Raw genomic sequence first — 10,234 nt, 5'->3', positions numbered from 1 at the left:
AATTTTAAGGTAAAAAATTTGAACCTCTTCAATAATTAAGAGAATAATTTGTTATAGCAGGCTTTAATTATATACGTTTAAGTGGAAACTTCATAATGTTGAATTTTAATGGTATATGGTGATTTTTTTTGCTTCTCTTTAATGCATTTCATTGCCTAGGGCCCAATTTCATTTTCGGCGTCTTAAATGCTCTAGTGTAGAAGCTGGAAAGTTTGTAAGGAGTCTTTTAATTATCCAATGAAGAATTGTCAAAGCTGACAATTTTCAAGAGAAAATATAAGATTAATTTATGTCAGAAAATCTCTATGGATTAATAGTTGATAAATTAATATCTTTTTAATTTAAAAAAAATTAAGATAAAAAATTATTTTAAAAAAATAATGATAATGATAAAGGTTTAAAAAATTAATGATAATTTATTTTGGTCAGATTGATAAATTAATATCTTCCATTACATAATAACTTTTTATAGCCAAAACTTGGGTTAGCAAGCTAAATTATTAAGTTTGATAAATTAATAAGATCATACTTTAAAAAAAAATCTTAAAACATGTCATGAATTAATAATTTACTAAAATTAAAAATATAATTGACTATGATATTTTATTAAATAAAATAAGACAATATTATTACTTATTTTTTTCTTAAAATTTAAATCTAAATGAATCTTATATCTAATTTTTTTGAATTGCATAATTTGCTTCTAGAAATTCGGGGCTAAATTATCGAATTGCAACAAAAAATTTAAACTACTTCAAACTTCAAGAAAATCCAGACCAGTTTATATTGTAAATTAAAAAAAAAATGCTGCCTAGATTCCCTTGGGCTAAACTTTACCCCTTAGATTATCTTGTACGTAGTTGGGCAACGGTCGGATTTGACGTTTTAAAATCCAAAGGCCTGAAGGCAGACGCGAGCTAAAATAATTGATGAAGCGGTTATATTAGTCTGGTGAAGGTGGGGCAAGTAAGTAACAGGTTGAAAGTGTCGAAACAAGACACTTTGTTAATGGCTGTAATATTAATAAGCATGGCAGGAGCATCATTTCGGTGTCAAAACAACTTGTTGGTTAGAAGAAGCAAGCAACAACTAGGAATGGCTATTTATTTAACATGAAATTTAAAAAAAAAAAATGCAATACTTGATACTCCATGATCTATAGATTATTCTTGTTTTTGTCACATGGCAAAATTCAGTTGGTTACAGTTCTATTGGTTGAATTAATTTCTTGAAAAAAAAAATGTTTTAATGTTGAAAAAGATACCAGGGACAAAGTGATGGGCCATGCCAGTCAATAATTAGCCGGTTTAGTATATTTCAGCCAACGTGGAATATTTCTCTCAAGACAGTTTACGGTCATGTGAATATGTAAATGCGCACTCGGTAATAGTTTGCATTGGCTATGATATCATACGAAAATCCATTGAACCTAACTCAACGTCAAAGTTACTTCAAGAGTCAAAGGGATGCCTAAGTTTTATCTACCTAACTTAATATTCAATCTCAACTAATATGAGATCATTTTTTCGACAATGCAATATGCTGAAAGCACTCATGAAGACTCTCAATAAAGAAAGGTCGCTAGCTTCATCGATTCTTTTCCACATTCACGATAAAATCTCCATTACAGATTCATTATATATAATACTCATTGCTCCTTTGACTTCAAAATTTTAACCCAAAAAAAAATAATGTAAAGGGAGAGGTTTTTTATTTTTTAACCAAATAATTCGCAAACAATTCTTAAAGCCATGATTTTGAATGTATCCTTAAAGGAACTTGTTTATCGTTCTCTTTTGCCCATCATCTGTGCTTGTGAAATGTTACTATTATTTAATCTATTTTGCAATAAACCCAAACAATTAATCAAATTCTCCTCTCCAGTCTATGGATCAATATTTGCTCTTTATTTATATATATTTTTTGCATATCATAACCTCTCAGTCTCATATTACTGTATATCAAGATTGCCATTTTGTGGAGCGAAGATTGCCTTTTTTTTTTTTTTAAGTTTGTTATATATATATTGTTACTAATATTACATCAGACATTATAATTAATATTTACAATCATATTATATAACTGGGACCTTTGCCATGTATTGACCCACTGAAGTACTTACTTAAATTCTTTAAACTCTCGCTAATATTTGAGTAGTACTTACTCCACTCACATTTCATAAAGAAGAGAATGTATTCACTCAATTTATTGATAATTGAGGGAGTAATTTCATAAAGAAGAGAATGTATTCACTCAATTTACTGATAATTGAGAAAGTAATAAAACTAAAAAGACTTTTTTCATTAGACTAAAAGCCTATTGGTAACTGTCTTTTAAGTTCGAAGAATTTCACATCAATCGGACGCGGGTGATTATAGTATACTTTTGTTTCCTAACAAATTAATTTACACTGTCATTACGTGTTTTAGGGTGGTTTCCGATTTCAAACGCTTGTGAGTGGTGGAGGTGTGAGGCGTGAGGCGTGAACGGTTTGATAAGTGATGCCGTTGTTGTCTGCGCTTTTCGACTTAGGGTTACTGGATTTATTCTTTTTTTTTTCAATTTTAGCTTATATATTTTTCAATACAAATTAGATTAAATTAATATTATAATTAAAATTAATCCAGATCCGGATATCCGATTTTCCGAATCCGTCAATCCAGATCCGCACGGATTATGATTCTTGAACTCCAGATCCGGATTTTTGCGGATCCGGGCCGGACCTGGATGTTTTTACCATCCCTTTGCAGTCCTCATTTTTATTTTTGTTTTTAAATTTAGAGCATCTGTAAAAAAATTTATTAATTTTATTTTTTAAATATTTATTTTCTTATTTATATGGTTAAAAGAAGAGTGAAAAAATATCTTAATTCTCCAAAAAACTCTTTAAATAAAAATAAGTTAATATTATTTTAATTAAATAAATAATTTTTAAAAAAAATAAATAATAATTAAAATATTTCTCTTCAATAAAAAATAATAAAATATAAATTAAAAAATAATTTTATAAAATTAAAGAAAAAAAAATATTTTATATTCAAAATTTTTTAATTAAAATGTCTTTTAAAATTTTAAATACTAAAATAACTCTTTAAATAAATAATAAAATCTTACTTAAGATCCTGCTAACTTACCGTTTATGTAAGTTACATTCATAACAAATTAATACTTGTCTTTATTATAAATTTTTTTTTATTCAAATATCCGTTTATTTCTTCAATCAAGTCCTCGTACCCTTTCAATTTATGATAAGATTATCATATGGGAGCATATATGCATATGTGATAATTACCAACTCTGTAAGTTAGCGGAACCCCCATTTTTTAATTTAAATAGTCAGATCCATGATTACACTTACACACTCTCAGTAAGTATACTGTCAACAACGAGCTCTATATCTCCATGGACACAAATACCCCCAACTAGTGCTTCCTAATTACTTAATTATACACATATAGCTAATAACTTAATCACATGTATAAGAATTTCGGCCCCTCATTGCATCAGCAAATTCTCTATAAATGATATTTGTGCCCAATTACTTCCCCGGCTATGAACCTACACTATAGAAATCGATAGCAACCCAGTGTCATTTCATCCAAGCAACCCAGTGTTATTTTAATATGTCTATATATAAATTTTAGCAAAGTCCGAATTATTTCAATTTTATATTGTTTAATTAATAATGAGTCTTAAAAAATAAATTTTATTTTAATATTATATATTTTATATAAAAGAATTAATTTTTAATATTATATATTTTATTAAAAATAAATATTATTTAATATTATTTATTCTCATTTTATTTAATATTATTTAATTATAGGCTTTTTTATTTAATCTTTAAAAAACTAAAAAAATTTAAATAAAATAAAATAATCAGTAGTAAGCATTAAAAATAAATATAAGAATTTTTTATTTAATATTATTTAGTTATCAACTTATTATTATATTTCGTATTTAAAAATCAATAAAATAAAATAAAATAAAATAATCAGTAGTGAGTATTAAAAAATAAATATCTTTTTTAATTAATATTATTTATTTGATTTTATTTAACATTATATAGTCATAGGCTTATTATTATATTTATTTTTTCAAAATTAAATAATATTAAAAATAGAACAAACAATAGTGAGTCCTAAAAAATAAATATTATTTTTTATATTATTTATTTATTTAAAGAATAAATTTTTAATATTGTTATTTTATTTAAAAAATATTATTTAATATTATCTAATCATATGCTTAGTAGTATACTTATTCTTTTGGAAAGTTCAATAATATTAAATGAAATAAAGTACATTTTAGAAGATCACTGGCCAAGGCACATAAACTTATAAAAAAATATAAATAAAACAAATAAATAATATCCAATAAAATAAAGTTATATTTAAAATTCACCAACTAAAACATATAACGTTATAAATAAACTGTAAATAAAAAAAAGTAAGGGGTTAGACGAAATCTAACATCACAAAAAGCAAAAATTGGTAGTCCTTTAAATTGTTGCAAGTTAGCTGGATCCTATAAATACCCTAACTTAAGGGAACTTACTTTTCTTTCACAGCAAATTCTAAATAATTTGAATCCTTTATATATGTAGAAATATCCGATTGATCGTTCATACAAGAGCCAAACTGTGAAGGATCACTGCACTTTAAGGAAAGAAGTATGTTTTGCGGGTACGGCGTCGTTTTCGGAAGTGGATGAGGAGGAAAAGCCGAGACCTTGCTTGAATCTAGCGGCTCCTCCGCCCTTCCGGGTCAGCTCGTCATAGTACGCTGCCGCCTTTTCTTCCTCCAAAGTTTAAATCTTCACTTGGATTTGTCATTGCTAGCTGATAATGTAAGTTTTTTTTTCCCCCTTTCTTTCAGCACTGTAACACTAGTGCTTACCCTTTTTGTGGAGCTAGTGTTATTTTCTTAATGTTTCTAATTCGCAATGAATGTATTTGGACCAAGCCATGAACTTATCTTTGAAAGAACTGAACTTTTATTAATATTGTTAGTATTCAAAATAAATCAAAAAGAGTAACCAAAGTTCTTATAACTGACGCAAGAATAACAGAAAATGATTTTTCTCCCCCATTTTGTTGATTATCGCTCATTAAATGTAAGTTACCATTTGTTGGTTTGGTATATAAATAATTTTTTTAAAAAAAATCCTTTAGCAAAAACTCAATGTGAGTTATTTTAAAAGCTTAATTTTTGCATAATCTTTCGAAGTTTTTTAAGGGAATAATAAATATTAATAATTACAATCATCTTGTAAAATTAATTTTTTATAAGGAATATAAGTGTTAACATTTTATTTCTTTTCAAGATAGCTTTATGTACATTTTCATATTTATAAAAAATAGTTCTAATAAATTAAGAAAAAAATTTTTTTATTAATTTTTATTTGAATGTAGAAGACATGGGAATGAGTTGGGTCAAATTTTCTGACCCGAGTCATATTTAAAACTGGGGGTAAAAGCTCGTTTCATTCTTATATTTTAAGATTAGTGCCCATTTAGTCCTTATATTTTTAAAAATACCTCAAAACATCCATACCCTTAAATTATTGACATCCCTACTGTTACTTTTTGTTTCTTTTGACTTGTTTTTACAATATTACCCTCTTACAGTAATGTTTCTATTTATAAAATTAATAAAAAGAAAAAAAAATTAAATTATCAATTTAACCATAAAAATAAAAAGAATATATATTAATTTTCGTGAATGTTTACATGTGTCCAAAAAAAATTTATTGTAAAAATAATTAAATTACCTATTTTTTTGGATATTAGTAATAAAAAAAATTAATATATTAATTTCTCAGCAGTGTGTTACAAAAAAGTAACATATATTAATTTTGTTTCTATTTTATTTTTTGAGATTAAATTGATAATTATTTTTTTTACTAATGTCCAAAAAATATTGTAAGAGGGTAATATTGTAAAAATTAAGCCAAAAGCAACAAAAAGTAAAAGGAAATTTGCTAATAATTTAATGCGAAGATGTTTTGAGATATTTTAAAAAATGTAAGGACTAAACAGGTACTAACCTCAAAATATAGGGACTAAACGAGATTTTATCCTTTAAAACTGCAGTAAAATTGTGCAAAAATGATGCGCTATGATATTTTACAAACTATAAGGATGTAATGCGATATTGGACCAGGATGCCAAAAGCATTTATCTGTTGAGGAATTGCAATGTTGTGGCTGCTCATAAAATATATGCAATGTTTAAAAATTTTTAACTACGTATAACATGTCTTGATCAGGTCTCAGGACTCGCAATTAGAGGAAGGCATAGCAGAACAAGTTCCCGGAGAAGTTAGTGAACGTAAACTTTTGACTGTCATGTTGGACTGGTTGCTCAATTTGCTTAGCAAAATTTTATACTGGTTGTTGTTTGCGGTACTGTTCATAATAACTTTAAATTATGAACTGATAGAGCCTTTTATCAAGATAATAAACAGGCATGTCATTAAGACAGTTATAAAGTTGGTAATCAAGAAAAAGATTTTTCTTCTACTGTCTGTGACTGCAATTATATTGGACCCTTTGTTCTTCTACACTCCGGTTATGAATGATGAAAATAAGTGCATTGAAATCGATAAGATTTTGGGAACCACAGCGACTGTTCTTCGTTCGGTCCTCGATTTGTTAAAGATAATTCATTTTATCTTTGACCTGCGTACTAGATCAGCTGATAAAAAAAGGACTCAATATATGCGTATGCGTGTGTGGTTGGTCTTTCTCATTGACATCTTGGCCACTCTTCCCCTCCCTCAGGTATGGAAAATTAAATATCCACAGCTTTCAAATTATTAAGCTAGCATATTTGTCAAACATTACAGCAAATTTACAAAATATCGAGTGCTATATCGATTCTGAAGTCCTTGGGTACTGTTGATTATATACTCATTCACTTTTCACCACGTGTATGAGTATTATAATGTTTGACGGATAGGCCTAACAAGGAGTGAATAAAAAGGTAGCAATATTATTGGAGCACCCAAGACTTTTTTTTTGTTATTCTTAGACATTTTCAAGATTTAATTTCTCCTTTAGTCCTTAAGTTTTAGACTAGTTACCCATGTAGTCGATTTATTTTTTGAGGATTACTAAGTTAGCTATTGTTACTTGCTGTTAGATCTACCTTTAAGGTAATTAAATTAATATTTTATCACATGTTACTTAAAATTTAAACAAATGCGCCATGCAATATGTTAAAAATAAAGAACATAGTAGATTTTAGTGGAAACAAACGTACATAAAGCATGAGTGATGATGCCAGTAAAATACAAAAAAACATATATTTTAATACACTAATTAAAAAAAATTTAATTTATTAAAATTTATATATTTTATATTTTACTAACATACTCACTTTAATATAAGAAAGTGATGATGTCCACACTGAAGGAGAGTGTGTGTTTGCACATATTAAAAAAAAGACTAATTAAGGTAATTAATTAGCTCATACTGTAGAGACTAAAATAGGATTTATCCTATTGTACAAAGAGTTCACAGTTCGGATTAAAAAACTTGCAGTCATCTACACGGGAATTCTCATACTATGCATTGTCCGACGTATTTAATTATTTTCATAAAGTACTTAATAGCACACAAAATTGTGCAGGTGCTAGTGAAATTACAAAAATTGAGAGGCCCGGAATTTATGTACGCAATGAGCTTATCTCTTATACAGTATTTGCTAAGGGTTATTCGAACCTACTACTTGTTTACACAAGCAACAGGGGTTTCAGGGATACTTGCTGAAGCTCCATGGGCTATCGTTGGGTTCAACATTCTTCTTTACATGCAAGGCGGCCATGTAAGTTATTATATCTGGCCATTCACGCAATTTAATTCATAAGATATGAAGTCCAATAAATAAACCTTTATGCCAACCTTTTCTCCCCTTTTCTGTAAGCTTGTATAACTAGCATTCTGGAATCTGGATATACAGTTATTTCTCTGTCATGCACATTTTCCAGGTATTTGGAGCCTTATGGTACTTTTACGCCATAGCAAAAGTGACAGCATGCTGGAAGAAAGCCTGCAAAAATAATACTGGATGCGATCATAGTTCGTTTAATTGTGAAGACAGGAGTACAAGAGACTACACTTTTCTAAATGATTTTTGCAATATAAAATCAGGAAATACATCAAACTACAATTTTGGATTATACAAGGATGCTATTGAGTCTGGTATTGTGGAGGTGACGAATTTTCCAAAGAAATTGTTACATTGTTTGCAATGGGGCCTGCAAAATCTCAGGTTTGAGCAAAATCATACTTTCTTTTTGACGTTATGGTTGAGAAAAGAAAAAAAGAAACAATATTGATGAAGCTGTTTTAATTCTTTTTTTTTTCCTTCTTTTTGAAATCCCCTACAGAATGAGGGAAGAATTACCCTTGTAAGTGTCAATTCATATAAGGAAATGGATGGCGTAAAAGGGTTGTGATCAGTTATCGTAAGTAGGGGATTTGTTCCATATTTGCATTACCCGAATGGCACTTATATTCTATGTCAAAATGACAACGGGTTTTTTACCACATGTATATGCTTCATATGGAGATCCATTTTGGTTCATAATGACCATAATTGAGTAAGAACATAGTGCGATTTTAGTCAATGGTTACTACATGTGGTCTAATTTTTTAGTTGACACAAGCGTACATATGTTTGTCAACTTCATATTCTTATATAATAATTCTCAACGAGTGTACATGTTTTTCAGATCTCAGAATTTTGTGTTAGATATCAAGACCTCAGTAGTGTGATTTTTATCAATGGTTACTATCTATGGGTGATTCTTTGCATAGAAGAATGATTTTATTCTTGGTTTCTATCATTTCAATTGTGGTCCTGTGACATAATAATGCATATTTATTATTGAACCTTTTGCAGTGCTTTTGGTCAGAACCTGAAAACAAGCACCGATATCTGGGAAAACATTTTTGCAATTTGCATGACCAACTTTGGTGTGCTGTTGTTTGTCTTTTTAATTGGGAAGATGCAGGTTCATATACATTTTCTGCTCCTTATATCACAATTAACTCAATTCCAAATGCTATAATTAACATTGAAGTACATATGATATTAATGGATTTAACTGCAGTCGGACACTGCAAGATCACATATGATAAGAAAGAAGTGGAAGGAGATAAAGCAGTGGCCGAACTTCGGAGAAATTTCTTCTGATGTAAGAGAGCAACTGAGGAAATACAAGCAAGAGAAATGGCAAGAAACTAAACGTGTTGATGTTGATAATTTGGTGAATGATCTTCCCCGCGAACTTGGCAACAAAATAAAGCGAAAACTCTGCATTAAACTAATCAAGAATGTGAGTTCCTATTACTTCTTTATCCAATAACAATAATGGAAAATTATGTTTCTTTACATATTAATTCAGCGATTGCTATAAATCCTTTTTCTAAAAAGTTAGGAGTGGGCAGAGTCCAAAAGAGATTTTCTAAAATTACCATTCGGTCAAACTCCTAGGAACAACAATTACTATGAGTTGTCCATTGCCAATTACCACTCCTCGCTTATTACAAGAAAATAAACAATATTTGTTATATTCCATTACCCTTATTAATCGTTTGAATGCATTGATCTAATTCTGTTTTTTTGATGTCCATCCATCTACATATATAGGTTAAAGAGTTCGAAAATTGGAGTGAACATTGGTTGGGGTATCTCTGTGAATTTCTAAAGCCAGTTTTCTTTATTGAGCGTACACGCATTATTCGGGAGGGAGACCCAATTGATGAGATGATATTTGTGCTCAAAGGCAAGCTATGGACTTACACTTCCAGGAATGAAACAACTACCACTAGTAATAGTCGTTGTCGTAGAGAGGATCTTTTGAAACATGGTGACTTTTTCGGAGGAGAACTTATCGCTTGGGCCCGGGATGAACATTCATCCAACATCCCAATCTCAAAAAAAACCATTCAACCACTTACTGACGTTGAAGCCTTTACTGTTATGGCTCAAGACTTGGAACACGTATTAATATTATCATCAGTCGAACGTAGCGACGGGGCTGCTCGTTTGTTACAATCATACTGGCGTTTCAGAAAGTTTTTCCGTGAGATCAGGAAGGCTAGGCAAAAATCACACGTCAGAAAAGCGCTGAATTGGGCTGCAAAAGAACTGCAGTAGAATAACCATCTGAGACTGGCTTAATTGTAATAATTATCTGCATGACTAGTTCATGTTTATGTACAA

General features: G+C 29.3%; 1 protein-coding gene across 1 annotated transcript; it reads left to right on the top strand.

Annotated features, from left to right (window-relative positions):
* Nucleotides 1-4,590: 4,590 nt before the first annotated feature.
* Nucleotides 4,591-10,178, top strand: LOC18031628 (cyclic nucleotide-gated ion channel 1). The gene is made up of 7 exons (XM_024189447.1): nt 4,591-4,848; nt 6,270-6,783; nt 7,634-7,828; nt 7,992-8,275; nt 8,909-9,020; nt 9,120-9,344; nt 9,659-10,178. Coding segments are annotated over exons 1-7 (1,842 nt in total). The 5' UTR covers nt 4,591-4,846; the 3' UTR covers nt 10,169-10,178.
* Nucleotides 10,179-10,234: the final 56 nt, after the last annotated feature.

The sequence above is a fragment of the Citrus clementina genome, unplaced genomic scaffold, assembly GCF_000493195.1.
Source record: "Citrus clementina cultivar Clemenules unplaced genomic scaffold, Citrus_clementina_v1.0 scaffold_9, whole genome shotgun sequence".
NCBI classification, from domain to species: Eukaryota; Viridiplantae; Streptophyta; class Magnoliopsida; order Sapindales; family Rutaceae; genus Citrus; species Citrus x clementina.
This window is presented reverse-complemented; position numbering and strand designations above follow the sequence as displayed.

Bases quoted from the DNA above. Each gene is read 5' to 3' on its own strand.
- LOC18031628 (XM_024189447.1), top strand. The intron at 6,784-7,633 runs GTATGGAAAATT...AAAATTGTGCAG, and splicing joins CCACTCTTCCCCTCCCTCAG to GTGCTAGTGAAATTACAAAA. The intron at 7,829-7,991 runs GTAAGTTATTAT...CACATTTTCCAG, and splicing joins TTTACATGCAAGGCGGCCAT to GTATTTGGAGCCTTATGGTA.